At 40.3% G+C, this 19,086-nt stretch overlaps 1 protein-coding gene across 1 annotated transcript in view; it reads left to right on the top strand.

The window, feature by feature from the left end:
- The window catches only part of PIR (pirin), a 109,252-nt gene that overhangs the window by 63,452 nt on the left and 26,714 nt on the right, over positions 1 to 19,086 (top strand). Inside the window, exons 6-7 of the mRNA XM_058441832.1 lie at positions 2,235 to 2,319; positions 18,229 to 18,273. Coding sequence (XP_058297815.1) covers positions 2,235 to 2,319; positions 18,229 to 18,273 — 130 coding nt within the window. The remainder of the gene's footprint in view (positions 1 to 2,234; positions 2,320 to 18,228; positions 18,274 to 19,086) is intronic.

The following is a 19,086-nucleotide window of genomic DNA, read 5'->3' as shown; positions in this document are numbered from 1 at the left end:
TATGTGTGTTTCAAGCTCTTCTGATTGATTGTGAATCTTTGGCCTCAGGTTGCACTTGATGTCACAGGTCTTTCTGGTTTCATTTATGTATGCACGGGGGAATTTGCTTTTCTAGTCTTTGAAGCTGTATTAATGCAGCTTGACCTTCTAAGCCATGCAAAACTCTACCAGACCATTTTAAACACCAAAGCTTCAATAGGAGACATTCAGAAGAAAGGAAAAAAATCTTTTGATAGTCAACATTATTCACGATTCTTTATTTCAAAATTTAATGTGCAGACATATATTTTGACCATATCAAATTCACCTGTCCTGAAGAGAAGCATTTTGCTACATGTAGGTAAAGATGTTGATGAATACCCCATATATATATATGTATACATACACACACATATGCACACACACACTTGTGTGTGTATATATGTATGTAAAATCCCATGTATAGTAATACGGTTATTGACAGTATATGGAATAGTAATACAGTTATTGACAGTATATATATATATATATATATATGTGCATGTGTGTATATATGTACTGTCAGTATATATATTCATATATATCTTCATATATACATATATCTACTGTCAATAACTGTATTACTATACATGGAGTTTTCCATTATGAAACATCATTTGATAAATATTTATTGAACATCTAGTATTTGACAGACATAGTGGGTTGGCCCTGAGAATTCAGTGGGAACAAAGGCAGAAATGTTCACGGCCTCATGGGGCTTACATCATTATTCTCCACAAAATTATGACTTTATCAAGGAGAGTAAATAATTCTGGGCTCCAGATTCTCTCTTTTTGTCTAAAAATGCATGTATTTAATGAATCTAATCTTTTAATTAACACATAACGTATACACAGAGAAGTACACAGATCAAGTATACAGCTCAAAGAATGTTTACCAAGTAAACACACCCATAAAAGCAGCAGCCAGGTTAAGAAACAACATTAGCAGCCCCCAGAAGCTGCTTTAAAATCCTTTTCTAGTTACTAACCTTCCCAAGGTAACTAATTTTCTGACTTCTGACACCATAAATTAATTTTGGCTTGTTTTGAACTTTGTAGAAATGGAATCATATGGTGTATGATCTTCTGTGTCTGTCTTCATTTGCTCAATATTATGCCTGTGAAATTCACCTGAGTTTTTGCATGTAGTTGAGTTCATTCATTCTCCTTGGTGTATAGTATTCCACTGTATATTGCATTTCATTTATCCATTCTATTATTAAAGACATTTGGACTATTTCCAGTTTGGGGCTATTATCAGTTCTGTCACTATTAAGGTACTTGTGCCTGTATTTAGGTGACTGTTAGGTATACACCTATGAGTTGGAATATTGGGTCATAGATTACGCATATATTCATCTGTACTACACACGGCCAAGCAGCTTCCCAAAGTGTTTATACCAAGTTAGAGTCCCACCAGCAGTGTATGAAAATTCCAGTTACTACACATCCATGCCAAGCTTCAGGTTATGTGCTTTTTCATTTTCATATGTATTCTAAGTTTATAAAGTAGACTAGAACCACTGGAGTTTTGTGATAAACAATGAGACATCATCAGGTTTGTAGCAACAGTTCTAATCCCTTGAATTTTAGTCTATGCCAATGATTCAGGATGGTATTATATTAAATTAGAAACTCTGCTTAACTCTTGATGGAATAAAAGTTACTGTTTACAATGGAAAATCCTGCAAAAGTTTGCCTTTCTTACATTTGGGGTTGTGGCTTTTTCAAGCCAGCAGTGTCGGACCATTTTTGTTAGCCAGAGGGCCAAGTAAGAAAAACCAAAAAGTATGTGCAGGCCACATTTTTAAATTTCAAAATGGAAATGGCTTTCTTGAGACATGGGGAAGAAACATACATTTGGCTGTGAGATAACCTACCATATCAAGTGGAAGACTGGAGGTGGGAAAGTTGGAGCAACTATTGGCCAGTAAAATGTTACTATTGGACCATATTTGAGAACTGGCTGTAGGGAGACAGCTGTCATCCTGAAATTAGCTTGTCAACCACATTGTAAAGCTAGGAGGGCTAACTTCCAGACCAAGACCTTTAAGAGGGGCTGTTTTTAGCAGCCCACCTCAGCGTTAACACTTCCCATGGAGGAACTATAAATATAATGGATCCAGGCCCAGGCCTATTACAGAAGGGCCAGCTGAAGGAAAGAAGAACCTTATTCTTAGAAAAAAACACTGATGGTTTCCTTTTCCTTTTCAGTCCAAGGTTTACACTCGCACACCAACCTTATATTTGGACTTCAAATTGGACCCAGGAGCAAAACATTCCCAACCTATCCCTAAAGGTATGATGGGTTCTGGGGTTTAGTAGTCATGTCAGGAAAAACAAAACAAAACAAAACAAAACAAAACAAAACAACCAACAAGGGGCTGTTTTCCCTGGAATGTGCTTGTTTCTGAAACTCAGCACAAAGTTCCATGAACTGTTGTTTATGTTTAATTGTGTTTAAATTGACAAATACTGCTGGGACCTTCCAAGTTAAGAAAATCAGGAAGAGGCTGGGCACGGTGGCTCACGCCAGTAATCCCACCACTTTGGGAAGCCGAGACGGGCAGATCACGAGGTCAGGAGATCAAGACCATCCTGGCCAACATGGTGAAACCCCGTCTCTACTAAAAATACAAAAACTAGCTGGGCGTGGTGGCGCACACCTGTAGTCCCAGCTACTTGGGAGGCTGAGGCAGGAGAACTGCTTGAACCCGGGAGGCAGAGGTTGCAGTGAGCCGAGATTGCGCCACTGCACTCCAACCTGGGAGACACAGCGAGACTCCATTTCAAAAAAAAAAAAAAGAAAGAAAGAAAAGAAAATCAGGAAGAACTCACAGAATGTTAGGGCCAGACCTTGTGGGCCATACCCCTCAATTTACAGGTGTGGAAGGCCTAAAAGATTGGTCACTTGCTCAAGGCCACCCAAACGCTTACTGGATGAGGTAGGGCAAGGAAAATACCCCTGTCTCCTGACTTTCCAGCTCCTATTGACTCACAGTGTTCCTGAAGGCAAATTCGGACCTGTGTTACTTATACACAAGTGCATACTTGATTGAGATACAGATTTTGCTTGATATAGGTGTTGTTATGTAAAGGTTACCTTTAGATTGACATTTGAATCCAAAGAATAATTAAAAATTCCCAAGTATTTAAGGCCTATTTTGTTCTTTTTTTTTTTTTAAATTCTGGCTAATTTTTATAATTGTTTTTTTCTGTAGACATGGGGTCTCACTCTGTTACCCAGGCTAAAGTGCAGTGACATGATCATAGCTCACTGCAGCCTTGAACTCCTGGGCTTAAGTGATCCTCTTGCCTCAGCCTCCCAAGTAACTGAGACTACAGATGTGTGCCACTACGCCCAGCTAATTTTTTAATTCTTTTGTAGAGATGGAGGTTTCACCATGTTGCCCAGGCTGGTCTCAGATTCCTGGCCTTAAGTTGATCCTCCTGCTTTGGCCTCCCAAAGCACTGGGGTTTCAGGCATGAGCCATTGTGTCCGGTCTATTTTTAAATAATTTTATTTTTTTATTAACACACAATAGATGTACATATTTTCAGGGTACATGTGATAATTTAATACACGCATATAATTTGTAAAGATCAAGTCAGTATAATTAGGATATTCATCACCTTAAATATTTGTCTTTTCTTTATGCTAGAAACATTTGAATTATTCTTTTCTAGCTGTTTGGAAATATACAAAGATTGTTGTAAACAATAGTCATCCTACTGATCCATCAAACACCAGATCTTATTTCTTCTATCAAATTGTATATTTGTACTCATTAATCAATCTCTCTTTATCCCTCCCAGACCCCTACCCTTCATGTATTCTAGTAACCATCAGTCTTCATGAGATCTTTATGAGATCCACTTTTTTACTCCCATATGAGTGAGAACGTGCAATATTTGTCTTTCTGTGCCTGGCTTATTTAACTGAATGTCCTCTCCAGGTTGCTGCAGATGACAGGATTTCATTCTTTTTATGGCTGAATAATATTTCATTGTGTATTTATATCACATTTTCTTTATGCATTCATCTATTACTGGGCACTTAGGTTGATTCTACATTTTGTACATTGTGAATAATGCTGCAATAAACATGGGAGTGTAGATATTTCTTTGATATATTGATTTTTTTTCTTTTAAATAGGTACCCAGTAGTTGAATTGCTGGATTATATGGTAGTTCTATTTTTAGTTTTTTGAGGAACCTTCATACTGCTTTCCATAATGGTTGTACTAATTTACATTCTGACTGACTGTATACAAGGGTTCCCCTTTCTCCACATCCTCACCAGCATGTGTTATTCCCTTTTTGACAACAGCCATTTTAACTGGGGTGAGAGAAATGATTTGCATTTCTCTGATGATTAGTAATGTTGAGCATTTTGTTCATACACCTATTGCCCATTTGTATGTCTTCTTTTGAGAAATGTCTATTCCGAGCTTTTGCCCATTTTTAAATTGGATTTCTTTTTGCTATTGAATTGTTGAGCTCCTTATATATTCTGGTTATTCATCCCTTGTCAGATAGGTAGTTTGCAGATATTTTCTCCCATTCTGTGGGTTGTCTCTTCACTTTTTTTTTTTTTTTTTTGAGGCAGAGTCTTGCTCTGTCACCCAGGCTGGAGTACAGTGGCGTGACCTCTGCTCACTGCAACCCCCGCCTCCTGGGCTCAAGCAATTCTCCTGCCTCGGCTTTCCAAGTACCTGGGATTACAGGTGTGTGCCACCACGCCTGGCTAATTTTTGTATTTTTAGTAGAGGTGTGTGGTTTAACCATGTTGGCCAGGCTGGTCTTGAACTCCTGGCCTCAAGTGATCTGCCTGCCTCGGCCTCCCAAAGTGCTGGGATTACAGGCGTGAGCCACCACACCCAGCCTCATGTTATTGATTGTTTCCTTTGCTGTGCAGAAGCTTTTGAGCTTGATATAATATCATTCGTCTATTTTTGCTTTGGTTGCTTGTGTTTTTGAGGTCTTACACAAAATATCTTTGTCCAGTCCAATGTCCTGGAGATTTTCACCAATGTTTACTTGTAGTAGTTTCATATTTTGAGGTCTTAAATTTAAGTCTTTAATTCATTTTGATTTGATTTTTGTTTATGGCAAGAGATAGGGGTCTAATTTCATTTTTCAGCATATGAATATCCAGTTTTCCCAGCACCATTTATTGAAAAGACTGTCTATTCCTCAGTGTATGTTCTTAGCACCTTTGTCAAAAATGAGTTCCATTGATCTATGTGTCTGTTTTTATGCCAATACCATGCTGATTTGATTACTATAGCTCTGTAGTATAATTTGAAGTCAGGCAGTGTGATGCCTCCAGCTTTGTTCATTTTGCTCAGGATTGCTTTGGCTATTTGGGGTCTTTTGTGGTTCCATATAAGTTTTAGGATTCATTTCTGTGAATGAGATTGGCATTTTGGTAGGGATTGCATTGAATCTGTAAATTGCTTTGGGTAGTATTGTCATTTTAATGATATTAATTCTTCCAATCCATGAGCACAGAATACCTTTCAATTTTTTTGTGTCCTTTTCAATTTCTATCATCAGTGTTTTACAGTTTTCCTTGTATAGATTTTTCACTTCTTTGGTTAAGTTGATTCCCAGGTATTTTATAATCTTTTTTTGCAATCATTGTAAATAGGATTGCTTTCTTGATTTTTTTTTTCAGATTGTTCACTCTTGGTGTATATAAATGCTACTAATTTTTGTTTGTTGATTTTGTATCCTGCAACTTTACCAAATTTGTTTATTAGTTTTAATGGATTTTTTTTTGGTGGAGTCTTTTAAGTTTTTCTTAGTGTAAGATGAAGTAATCTGTGAACAAGACTAGTTTGACTTCTTCCTTTCTTATTTGAATGCCCTTTATTTTTTTTTCTCTTGCCTAGTTGCTCTGGCCAAGACTTCCAGTATTATGTTGAATAAAAGTGGTTAAAATGGGCATCTTTTTCTTGTTCCAGATCTCAGAAGAATTCAGTTTTTCAACTGAATTCTTTCAATTTTTTTCCCATTCAATATGGTGATAGCTGTGGGTTTGTCATAATAAGGCCTTTATTATTTTGAGGTACGTTCATTCTACACCCAGTTTGTTAAAGGTTTTTGTCATAAAGAGATGTCGAATTTTATTGAATGCTTTTTCAGCATCTGTTGAAATAATGATTTTTTTCTTCTTGATTCTGTTAATGTGATGTGTCACATTTATTGATTTGTGTATGTTGAAACATCCTTGCATCCTTGGGATGAATCACACTTGATCATGGTGAACAATCACATTAAAGTGCTGTTGAATTCAGTTTGCTAGTATTTTGTTGAGAGTTTGTGCATCTATGTTCATCAGCAATATTGACTTGTGGTTTTCTTTTTTTGTTGCGTTCTTGTCTGGTTTTGGTATCAGGGTAATGCTGGCCTCATAGGATAAATTTGGAAGTACTCCCTCCTCTTCAGTCTCTTTGAAGAGTTTCAGTAGGATTGGTATTAATTTGTCTTTAAATGTTTGGTAGAATTCAGCAGTGAGGCCATCAGATCTTGGGCTTTTTTTTTTATGGGAGACTTATTATGGCTTCTATCTCATCACTAGTTATTGCTTTGTTGAAATTTTCTATTTCTTCGTGGTTCAATCTTGGTAGGTTGTATGTATCCAGGAATTTATCAATTTTTTCTAGGTTTTCCAATTTCTTGGCATATAGTTGTTCATAATAGTCTCTAATGATTCTTTGTGTTTCTGTGGTCTCAGTTATTGTGTCTTCTTTTTCATTTCTGATTTTATTTATTTGGGTCTTCTCTCATTTATTCTTAGTCCAGCTAAAGGTTTGTCAATTTTATTTATCTTTTCAAAAAACCAACTTTTCAATTCATTGATCTTCTGTATTTTTTTGTCTCAATTTCATTTACTTCTACTCTGATCTTGATTATTTCTTTCCTTCTAATAATTTTGGATTCCATTCTGGCTATTTAAGTACAGAAAAATTTTAGATTAATTTGCTTAAACATAAGCCTTCGCTATCCGTGATTTTTATAACAATAAGTATAAGTGTATGTGTGCTTTAACCTTTTAGTGCAGTGCTTTTATCTTTTACTTTTGAGTTGCTTTCCTCCAATCCCTTGTCCTCCCTTATCTATGTCCAGTACCCTCACTATATAGATTACAGGTATATCCTTGAATTATATCTTGCTGTATTTTTCTCCACTGACATATATGTGCATTCAAATATATGCAGATATCAGGTTATTTTGTCATTTTACTAAAATGGAATCATAACTACTCTTTTACATCCTGTTTATTTGACTGAAAAATGCCCATGGAAATCCTTCCCAATTTACTTATATAGCTCCTTTTGTTTTGTTTTGTTTAAGGGACAGGGTTTCTCTGTGTCACCCAGGCTGGAGTAAAGTGGCACAATTATAGCTCACTGCAACCTCGAACTCCTGTGCCCAAGAGATCTTCCCACCCCAGCCTCCCAAGTAGCTAAAACAATAGGCACTCATCATTAATGGTGGCTCCTTTTAACAGTGATATTCTACATCATCTAAATACATACTCTGATGTATTTAGCTATTTTCTATCAATGGGAATTCACTTTGTCCCTAGTGCTTGGCTACAGCAAACTGGTCTGCAATGAATACCTTGTATATCTGCCTTCCCATGTGGAAATTTATTTTGATGAGACAGGTTTCCAGGGATGGTCACCAGGTCTATGCATGCTTAGTTTTAAAAGACGTTGTCAGGTTGCAATCCAAAGAGGCAGTCACACTTTCTATTAGCAGCACATAGAATACCAGTTTCTCCACGATCCCACTAGCAGCAAGTGTATGGTTCATGTTCATTTTTGCTCTGCTCTCAGACATCACCTTATATTGCCTCCCGAGAGAATGTATATCTGTCAGTTTACAAAGCTGTATTTGCATTTTATTTTGTCATCATGAATTTTAAACCTGAGATTTGTTTTCAAGCACGTTTTGTTGTTGTTGTTGTTGTTGTTGTTGTTGTTGTTGTTGTTTTGAGATGAAGTCTTGCTCTGTCGCCGAGACTGAAGTGCAGTGGTGTGATCTCAGCTCACTGCAACCTCTGCCTCCCAGGTTCAAGTGATTCTCCTGCCTCAGCCTCTCAAATACCTAAGACTACAGGCACATGCCACCATGCCTGGCTAATTTTTGCATTTTTAGTAGCGACGGGGTTTGACCATGTTGCCCAGGCTGGTCTTGAACTCCTGACCTCAGGTGATCCGCCCACCTCGGCCTCCCAAAGTTGGGATTACAGGTGTGAGCCACTGCGCCCAGCCTCAAACACTTTTTTTTTTTTGACACGGAGTTTTGCTCTTGTCACCCAGGCTGGAGTGCAATGGCACGATCTTGGCTCACTGCAACCTCTGCCTCCCGGGTTCAAGCAATTCTCCTGCCTCAGCCTCCTGAGTAGCTGGGAGTACAGGCACCCGCCACCACGCCCAACTAATTTTTGTATTTTTAGTAGAGATGGGGTTTCACCATGTTGGCCAGGCTGGTCTCAAACTCCTGACCTCAGGTAACCCACCCGCCTCGGCCTCCCAAAGTGCTGGGATCACAGGCATGAACTACCACACCTGGCCTCAAAAACATTTTTATAACGATACAACAGGAAATAGCTTAGAATTGCACATTTAGCATTGAGCGTCTGTAAACCCACTTTAAACAAGTGTGTTATGAACCCAGCTATGAAGCAAAAGATCCTTTCTTTTCCAATACATCACTTTTAGTTATTATGTTCTCTCTTTCTCAGTCTGTCTGTCTGTATCTCTCTCTCTCCCTCCCTCCCTCCCCTATTTCTCTCTCTGACACACACACACACACACACACACACAGACTCATCCATGCTTCCACTGCATTAGGTGACAAATACAACGTTTGAGGCTTCTCTGTTTAGTGCCAAACAATTAATTCAAGTATTATAAAGCACTCATTATTTGCAGCTTTGATAGTCCTGGCTGCCTGTCATCAGATATACTGGATGGTAAAATTATGCTGTATAAATTTTATTATGAAGTAATTCAAATCAAGGTCACCATTTGTCTTTTTTTTTTTCCCACCTTTCCAAGTCAAATTCCATCATAAACTCCAAGGACTGTCTAAATTCTTTTTATTTGAGTGCTTTGTTGTATCAAATATTTCGTGAAATGTGTAGGCCATTGGCTGGGTCCTGGACATGTTTTGTTTATAATATTTTGATTGTTTTGTTACTCATGGTAAAGGGATTTGACATGGATGTCTGGGTTATGTTTGGCTTTGGCATAAACTTTGCAGTCTAACTAATTTAATCTTGACTTGGTTGCATCACTAACAGACTAATTGGATAGCAATAGAAGCATACACTGCTACCACCCCATCCCTGATACTGGGAAAATGCATATATCCCAAGGGAAATCCAGTTAAGGGAGACTGAAAACGTTTCTTATGAATCAGACTAGGTTTTATCTGAGTTCCTTCCCATAAATACTATTTGAATCGATTTTTACCATCTCTTTATTTCCTTCAGGCTAGGCACGTTTCTCTTGGGTTGTGCTAATCTTGCAGAAAACAGATGTTTCATGCAGTGATGATTTGGAAGGCAGTTGATATCAGGAATTGAGCTGGACGGTGCATCACTTACAAAGAATCTAATTTGTCGAGTTTCTGACAGTACCAGATTCCTTTCACATTGGCCACACGTTTTTCATATTAGATCTTGGCTAAAATAAGAGTAAGTAGTTTTTTAATGGTGACTTTTACCATCTCTTGCAAGGCTCAAGGCAATCTGACTTTCCTTTTGCTGTAAACTGATTTACAGATAACACTGTTACCATTAATTATGAAGGACATAAATCTATATTTCTAGGAAAATATCAATCTTTTCCAAGAAACATGTGCCTTCTGGTCCTCATGTCCCCCTTGTCTTCTGACTGACTGTATCACAGTTTGGCCCTCAACAGCCACTCTGTTTATTTTCCTCATTTTCTTTTACAGCACCTTTGCCTCTAGATACTTAAAGACAGGATCTGGAATGTTAAAAATGGAGAGCTGTTATGGGAAAAACTTGATCTTATGAACCTTTTTGCTTTTCCTCACCTTATAACTTTTCCTTTACAGTATCTGTAGATCAATAAACAAAATTTCTTTAGAAACCATATAGTCTACCCCTCTGTGGTAGGCAAAATAATGTCCCCCCAAAGATGTCCACATCCCAGTTTCCAGAATCCGTGTATATGTTATGTCCCATGGCAAAAACGACTTTGCAGATGTGACTAAGTTAATGCTGCTGAGATAGGGAGATTAGCCTGGATGATGCAGGTGGACTCCGTGTCATAATGAGAATCTAAATAAGAGAAACAGGGAGACAGGGAGTCAGAGTTAGAGAAGGACATGTGACAATAGAAGCAGAGGTCAGAGTGATGTGATTACTGGTTTTGAAAATGGAAGGGCCCACAAGCCAAGGATTAGTGGCAGCCTCTAGAAGTTGAAAAAGGCAAGAAAACAAATATCCCCCTACGGCCTCCAGGAAGAATACAGTCCTGCTTGATTTTAGACCTATGAGGCTCACTCTGGGGCTTCTGACCTCAAGAACTGTAAGATAAAAATTTTTGTTACTTTAAAGCACTAAGTTTTAGAGTAATTTGTTATAGCAGCAATAGGAAACTGATACACCAATATATTTTTGCTTCTGTGTTTACGGGGAAAAGAAAGGAAAGGAGCTACATCTTCCTTGATTAAAAAGTAGATTTTAATGCCATACATACAGTAGCTACTTGGTAAGTCACATTAGTATACATTTAAATAAGTCTTATTGTATTAATTATCTATATGCTGCATAACAAATTACCCCCAAAACTTCGTGCCTTAGAACAACATGTATTGTCTTGCAATGTCTCTCAACTTAGCTGTGTACTGTTACAAGGCCACGATCAAAGTGTCAGCTGGGGACTGGGTGCTGCGGCTCACACCTGTAATCTTAATACTTTGGTAGGCTGAGGTGGGCAGATCACTCAAGGCCAAAAGTTTGAGACCAGTCTGGCCAACATGGCAAAACCTCATCTCTACTAAAAATACAAAAATTAGCCAGGCATGGTCATGCGGGCCTATAGTCCCAGCTACTGGGGGTGGAGGGGGGTGGGGGTTGGCTGAGGCATGAGAATTGCTTGAACCTGGGAGGTGGAGGCTGCAGTGAGCCAAGATCACCCACTGCACTCCAGCCTGGGTGGCAGAGCTAGACTCTGTCTCAGAAAAAACATAAATAAATAAAGTGTCATCTGGGACTGTGGTCATCTCGAGGCTTGACTGGGAAGGATATGCTTCCAAGCTCACACTCATGTGGTTGCTGGCAGCATTCAGTTCCTCAAGGGTTGCTGGCTAGAGTCTGCTCTCTGTTTTTGGCCACATGGGGCTCTGTATAGGGCAGCTGACAACATGGCCGCTGACTTCATCAGAAGGCGCAAGGATGAGCAAGATGGAAGCCAGAGACTTTATGTAACCTAATCTCAGAAGTGACATTGCATCAGTTTTGCTATATTCTACTGGTTAGAAGCAAGACTCTAGCCACAGCCCATACTCAGAGAGAGGGAATTACACAGGGCAATACGGGAGGCAGGATCAGGCAGACGTCTTAGAGTCGACCTCCACACTTATGATCTTGGTTGAAAGTACCACACATTTTTCCATATGGTCAATGACTCGAAAACAAGTAGTGATTTTTTTTCTCTCTCTCATTTGTGACTTTTAAAAATGACCTGAGTAAACCTCGAAAAATGCATAGTGATTTTTTCCACAGGGTTCTTGCGTGATTTTTCATAGTCTTCCTCTACTTTTAAGGAGAATGCCCCAAACACGAATGATTCATGTAGAATTTTACATTTTGAGTTTTTCCATAGAAAGCAAAAGCCAATTTAATTCATGAGTAATTTTTTTGCAGAGCTCTCTACTTCCCAGCAGTACATTAGACTATTCAATCACAGTTCCCTTCATACTTAGAATATATACATAACAGTTATGGATGTAAATCTATAGGTCTTCAGAACAGTGATTAACGTGAATCAGAGCCTAAAATATAAAATTATTCAGGAAGAAGTTTAACATCATTTTCCTTTGACTGGGTTGTCTTTTTCATATTGATTTGTAAGAGCCATCTCCATAGCAATGACCCTTCTCTGGCCTGGGTCACGGCCTCATCAGAATTGTGTAACCTCTCGACATGCACAAATTTGAAGGAAAGTGGAAAGAGAAGAAAGGGGCAGGAAAATGAACTGATATTTGTTAAACACCTCCTAAGTGCCTGGCATTGTGTAGAGCAGATCAAAAACATATAACTCACATATGTATATACAGATGTATATGGACATTTATATATGTTTATACAGACGTACAATATAAACAGTACGTTTGATGTTTCCTCATTAGACTGTGTTCATCACAACAACTCCGCATTATACGTATTCATTCCTTATTTTACAAACCAGCAAACAGGCTTGAAGAGATGAAGAGTCTGGTCCTAGATCTCCCTGAGGGCGATGCACTGATGTTGAAACAGGAACTTTCTGCCTGTAATGGTGTGTGCTCATTTTTGTTGCTGTTTCACGGTTGCTTCGTTGGTTTGTTTTCCGTGGTTCTCCACAAAGCCTCCTTTAAGGTTTGCTGCTGCGCTTTGTTTCCCCACTCCCCGAGAGAGTTGCTTGGATAGAATTAAACATGGAGGCGGGGCAGGCAGAGAGGCCATGATACTGGAGAAATGTAGGACCATATTGAGAAGAGTCTGTCTGTCAGAAGTTTGGGCTTGTCCTGGGAGAATAGGGAGCCATTGAAGGATTTTAAGTGGAGATTCTAAAAAGGTGCAATTTATGAGTGTAGAAAATGGATTGGCAGCAACCAGTTAGGGGACATTTTTTTCACCTGTATGGTTTTTATCTTAAAGAAAAGATAGATATGAAATAAGTATGGCAAACATATATGTTCATTATTTCATCCTTTGTGCTCTTCTGAATTAAAAATTAAAGTATTGAAAATAAATGAAAATTCTCTAAATCTGGGAGGGACAGGGATTAGCAAACAATTCAGTCTAACGAAGAAATATCAAATAAACCCAAACTGAGAGACATTCTATAAAATAACTGGTCTGTACTTTCAATGAAAGAAAAAGACTGAGGAACTGTTTCAAATGAAAGATTAGACATGACAACTAAGTGCAGCGTGTGATCGCAGGTCGGATCCTGGCCTAGAAATTTATTTCTCCTTTTCCATAAAAGGCATTACTCAGATGATTGACACAATTTGAATATCCGTACATAGATAGTAGCATTGTATCAATGTTAATTTCATAATTTCCATAAGTGCACTATACTTTTGTAAGAAAATATCTTCGTTTTTAGGAAATACATACTGAAAATTATTTCAAGGTAAAGGGGCTACAATGTCTGCAAATCACTCTCAAATAGTTCAGGAAAAAAAATAATGACATATATTTCTAGCAAGAAGAATGATAAAGCATATATGTTAACATGTTAGCTTTGGGGGAATCTAGGTGAATGGTGTACAATAATTCTCTGTAGTATTTTTGCAACTTTTTGGTATGTCTGAAATTATTTTAAAATAAAAATTAAAAAGAATTTGGTGGAAGGAGGAGCGGGAGGGAAGAACCAGGCAGGTCTGCCTCTTGTCCTAGGAGGCCAGGGTTGAGGTCCTAGATGAGGGAGTTACCTGCCAAAGCTGATGTGGGGACTTCCGGTGGGGGGGCTGTTGCAGGTATGGGAGGAGGATCTTAGGGACCAGGGTTGCTTTGGGGTCTGGCAATTAGTGTGATCCAGAGTTTGTGAAGGGTTGTAATCTCTCCTTAGCCTAGTTGCCCTTATCTCTGTTAATGGTGTTGGTGTGTCACCAGGCCATGTTTTTCTATTTTTTCTGCACATACAAGTGTAAGGAATACTTGTAAGTTCATTGGAATAATGAACTCCAAGACTGAGGCAGAAGGAAAATGACCTGGGTTAGGGCAAGCAATGTAGGCTGAGGAAAGCTCTCACTAGGGATGTTTGCAAGAATTAGGAGCCTCCCAGGAAATGAGAGCAACTGCCACAGAAAATGATTTACATATTTTTTAAAAGTTTTTGGTTTTTAATGTTTGGCTAAAGGAGGTCTGACTTAAAATGCCTTGCTGACTTAACTGTCCTAGGGGGCCAGAAAGAAAATGTGACCTCCCTCCCAACTCATTTTATTCGTCACTGCCCAAGGGAAGGGAAGAGCTTTTCAGCTGCAAAGAGACAGTAGCTTGCAGACCATATTTGTAGGAGAAAGGAAAATGTAGCAGGGTGTGAACTCTGACAAAGCAATAAAAATTGGGGGATGACATCAATTCTTGGTGCAGGACATAAAAGTGGGAGGAGAGGTGGGGGAAGAAAGAAAGATGAGAAAGACCTGAAAATCTCACAAGAGATCTCTTCGTTAATGCAATCCTGCTCTTAACAGAGAAGGAATTCTCATAAAATGTGGCTGTTGTTAAACATATAGTAAGCATTCATGAAATTTGGCATTTGTTTTCTTTTGCAGCAAGCTTAAGAAACAAAGTTTAGGCCGGGCGCGGTGGCTCACGCTTGTAATCCCAGCACTTTGGGAGGCCGAGGCGGGCGGATCACGAGGTCAGGAGATCGAGACCACGGTGAAACCCCGTCTCTACTAAAAAATACAAAAAATTAGCCGGGCGCGGTGGCGGGCGCCTGTAGTCCCAGCTACTCGGAGAGGCTGAGGCAAGAGAATGGCGTGAACCCGGGAGGCGGAGCTTGCAGTGAGCCGAGATTGCGCCACTGCACTCCAGCCTGGGAGACAGAGTCTCGCTCTGTCTCAAAAAAAAAAAAAAAAAAGAAAAAGAAAAGAAACAAAGTTTAGTGGAAATTAAACAAATTAATAGAAGCAAGTGCAGATGAGCATCATGCTAAAAAGAAATTCCATGCCCTCTAACACTCTGTGCTTTCCAATCAGCAACATGAATTGTGTTATTACTGGCAAAGATGGACACTATATCCTAACAGAAGACTTTTACAAGGAGTAAAAATATATGAACGCACTTAATAAATTGACTTGGGCCATTCCTTTAAGCAAATGTTTGGTCCTTCCAGATCATGTAAAAAGATAAAAAAGGAAAGAAAACAGATCTAGGCAATTATTTGTGGACTAGATTTCTGCTTGGAGGGTGAACAGGAAGCAAAGCAGGTGGAGGAGAAATGAGATTAGAACAATCAAAATGAACTCAAATAAAAGGCTGGTTGAACTATTCAGAGTTTTGAGGTTTTGTCAAATGCGGTAACCATTTTTTAATACCTTTAAACCATGAATAGAGGATTCGTTGTATAAATTACGACATGTCCTTACAATGGAGTGCATGCAGTTTTTCCCAAGGATGAATTACTTCTCTATGTTTTGACATGAAAAGGTATCCAAAATAGAATATTGAGTTAGTTCTAGTTTTTTTTGTTTTGTTTTGTTTTGTTTTTTCTGAGACAGAGTCTTGCTCTGTTGCCCAGGCTGGAGTGCAGTGGCCCAATCTCGGCTCACTGCAACCTCTGCCTCCCAGGTTCAAGCAATTTTCCTGCCTCAGCCTCCCGAGTAGCTGGGATTACAGGCACGCACCACCACACCTGGCTAATTTTTGTATTCTTAGTAGAGATGGGGTTTCACTATGTTGGCCAGGCTGGTCTCGAACTCTTGACCTCATGATCTGCTCGCCTCGGCCCTCCAAAGTACTGGGATTACAGGCGTGAGCCACCACGCCTGACCCGAGTTAGTTCTAATTTTTAAGGAAATAACTTATAGTGCATAAAAGAAAAAAAAAACTGAAAGCACACATACCAAATTGCTAACAATATTTATGTCAGGGTAGGAATGAAGATTGCAGAAAGATTTTCAGTTTAGATGTCCCACACTTTCATATTCTTAAAATATTTTTAAATTAATGTGGTTTTTTATAATCAGAAAAAATGAAGCTATTGGTGCTCTGAAAAAAAAACTTAAACAATTGTCTGCGGCGAAACTTTTGAAAAAGCAGAGATGAAAGGGGTTTGGTTGTAGAGTATGATTATAAGTCAGGCTAAATAGAAGTAGAAAAGCTCAGCATTCATTAGAAAACAAAGAAAGAAGTGCTCCAGCAGAGCCAGCCCATCCAGATAAGACATGGGATCTGGCTGTAAATTGTTAGTATGTGTTTTCAGCATCTACCATGGACCTCCCCCCACCCCAAAGGTGCACAATTTGCACACTCCGGCTATGCCTTATTCATTTTTGTATCTTCCTCTAAAGTACATGCCCATGGTAGATGTTCAGTAAATGATGGTAGACCAAGCTCGGAAGACTAAGTATGAGTGGGTTAAGATGGGAGAAAAACTCCTGTAATCCCAGTACTTTGGGAGGCCGAGGCGGGTGGATCACGAGGTCAGGAGATCGAGACCATCCTGGCTAACACAGTGAAACCCCATCTCTACTAAAAAATAAAAAAAATAAAAATTAGCCGGGCGTGGTGGTGGGTGCCTGTAGTCCCAGCTACTCGGGAGGCTGAGGCAGGAGAATGGCGTGAACCCGGGAGGCGGAGCTTGCAGTGAGCCGAGATTGCGCCACTGCACTCCGGCCTGGGTGACAGAGCGAGATTCCGTCTCAAAAAAAAAAAAAAAAAATGGGAGAAAAACGAGTAAGCTATGAATAAGTAACATTACTTTCAGAGAGCTTAAACTCATTCTAGTAAAATCTCAGAGAGGAAAAACTGTGAAATAGGAGGATGGGAAAATATTCTCTGGCACTTGCTCAAGTGTGTTTGTTTTGCCATCCTTCAGATTTTCTTAGTGAGACTTAATTAATTTATGTTTTCTCAGTTATAGCTTTTCTTTTATATCCAGTTGGGCGTTTCAAGCCATCTGCCATGACAGTCATATCCTTGGAACATATTTTGGCCTCCTTGCTTCTTCTGCACTTGCCTTTGTTTACTCTGTCATCACGCTGACTCCTACAGAGACTCCAGTGTGGGCTCTGTCCTTCCAGCATTGAACTGTGCCCTGCATTCTCTTTCCAGATCTCCTTTTCCACTGAAGGCACATGGAAGGATATCATGATTCCATTTCGACTGTGCCTTTTCTAGGTTCATATCTCTCAGTGGAAACACAGCATCTCTTCTGAGCCATGGGTACCATATATAAACATCCATGAAAATCAAGTGTTGGTGCTGAGAGTGCAAATAGCCTATTGTGAGTGATTTTGATTTCTTGGCCCCATGGATCATGGTAGGAATCTGGTGAATTCTATGTACTCTCTTCCCAGAAAAGTGTACACACTCGAAAAATTGTGTGAACAATTCCAGGGAGTTCACAGGCCATCCTGGAGCCCATTTATATCCCTAAGATTATGTATTCCTGCATCCCTGGAACTGATGCATATTCTATGTTAGGATAGAAAAAAAGAAGGAGTTCACTGGAACCAGAATGCAACTAGAATGCACTGGAACTAGAATTCAACTAAGTGCAAAAAAGCAGGCCGGATACAGTGGCTCACACCTGTAATCCCAGCACTTTGGGAGGTCAAGGCGGGTGGGTCACCTGAGGTCAGGAGTTTGAGACCAGCCTGGCCAACATGGTGAAATCCCATCTCTACTAAATAATTTTATAAATACAAAAATTAGCCAGATGTGGTGGCGTGTGCCTGTAAACCCAGCTACTAGGGAGGCTGAGGCAGGAGAATCGCTTGAATCTTGGAGGCAGAGGTTGCAGTGAGCCGAGATGGCGCCACTGCACTCCAGCTCAAAAAAAAAGCATATTTCTAGCATCAGCTTCACACTTCAGACATCCTGGAGGCACAACAAATGGAAGATAAAGCCAGACTGGAGTGTTGCAGTTACTATCATAACATTACAACTGGAAGGAATAGTTTCTTTGATAATACAGCTTGTAGCCTATAGATACACAGCCAAGTGAATTGTACACTGTACTTTGGGTGCTTCTTTAATGTTTGGGACCAAGTCATTTAGGTTTAGGGGTATGTCTGTGTTTGTGTGTGAGAAAGAGAATGAGTGTCAGTGTATATTTTAAACAGTTCACAGAACTTAAATCTTAAAATGTCTATCTAAAGGGAAAAAAAGGATTTCATCTCCAAATTTATCTTTGTGTTTGTAATACGTATATGTCTTTGTTCCTTTTGGCATTATGGACACTAACATTTTAATGTTGCTGGTCCTTTCCAGGGTGGACAAGCTTCATTTACACCATATCTGGAGATGTGTATATTGGTAAGTTATGGCTATGTCACTTAGGGCTCAATTGCAATTTAATTTAAACTACTGAAGGGAGAAAAGGTAGTGAGAGGTGACAGCGTGCTGGCAGTCCTCACAGCCCTCGCTCGCTCTCGGCGCCTCCTCTGCCTGGGCTCCCACTGTGGCGGCACTTGAAGAGCCCTTCAGCCCACCGCTGCACTGTGGGAGCCCCTTTCTGGGCTGGCCAAGGCCGGAGACGGCACCCTCAGCTTGCAGGGAGGTGTGGAGGGAGAAGCGCGAGCGGGAACCGGGGCTGCGTGTGGCGCTTGCGGGCCAGCTGGAGTTCCGGATGGGCGTGGGCTTGGCGGGCCCTGCACTCAGAGCAGCCGGCCGGGGCCCTGGGCAATGAGGGGCTTAGCACCCAGGCCAGCGGCTGCAGAGGGTGTAATGGGTCCCCCAGCAGTGCCAGCCCACTGGCGCTGGGCTCCATTTCTCGCCAGGCCTTAGCTTCCTTCCCACAGGGCAGGCCTCAGGACTGCAGCCCGCCATGCCTGAGCCTTCCCCCGCTCCGTGGGCTCCTGTGCAGCCCGAACCTCCCCAATGAGCACTGCCCCCTGCTCCATGGCGCCCAGGCCCATCGACCACTCAGGGGCTGAGGAGTGCGGGCACATGGCGCAGGACTGGCAGGCAGCTCCACCTGCAGCCCCGGTGCAGGATCCACTGGGTGAAGCCAGCTGGGCTCCTGAGTCTGATGGAGACATGGAGAACCTTTATGTCTAGCTCAGGGATTGTAAATACACCGATCGGCGCTCTGTATCTAGCTCAAGGTTTGTAAACACACCAATCAGC

Source organism: Hylobates moloch, unplaced genomic scaffold (genome assembly GCF_009828535.3).
Source record: "Hylobates moloch isolate HMO894 unplaced genomic scaffold, HMol_V3 SCAFFOLD_7, whole genome shotgun sequence".
Classification (NCBI taxonomy): domain Eukaryota; kingdom Metazoa; phylum Chordata; class Mammalia; order Primates; family Hylobatidae; genus Hylobates; species Hylobates moloch.
Note: the sequence above shows the minus strand (reverse complement) of the source record. Positions and strands in the feature narration are given on the sequence as shown.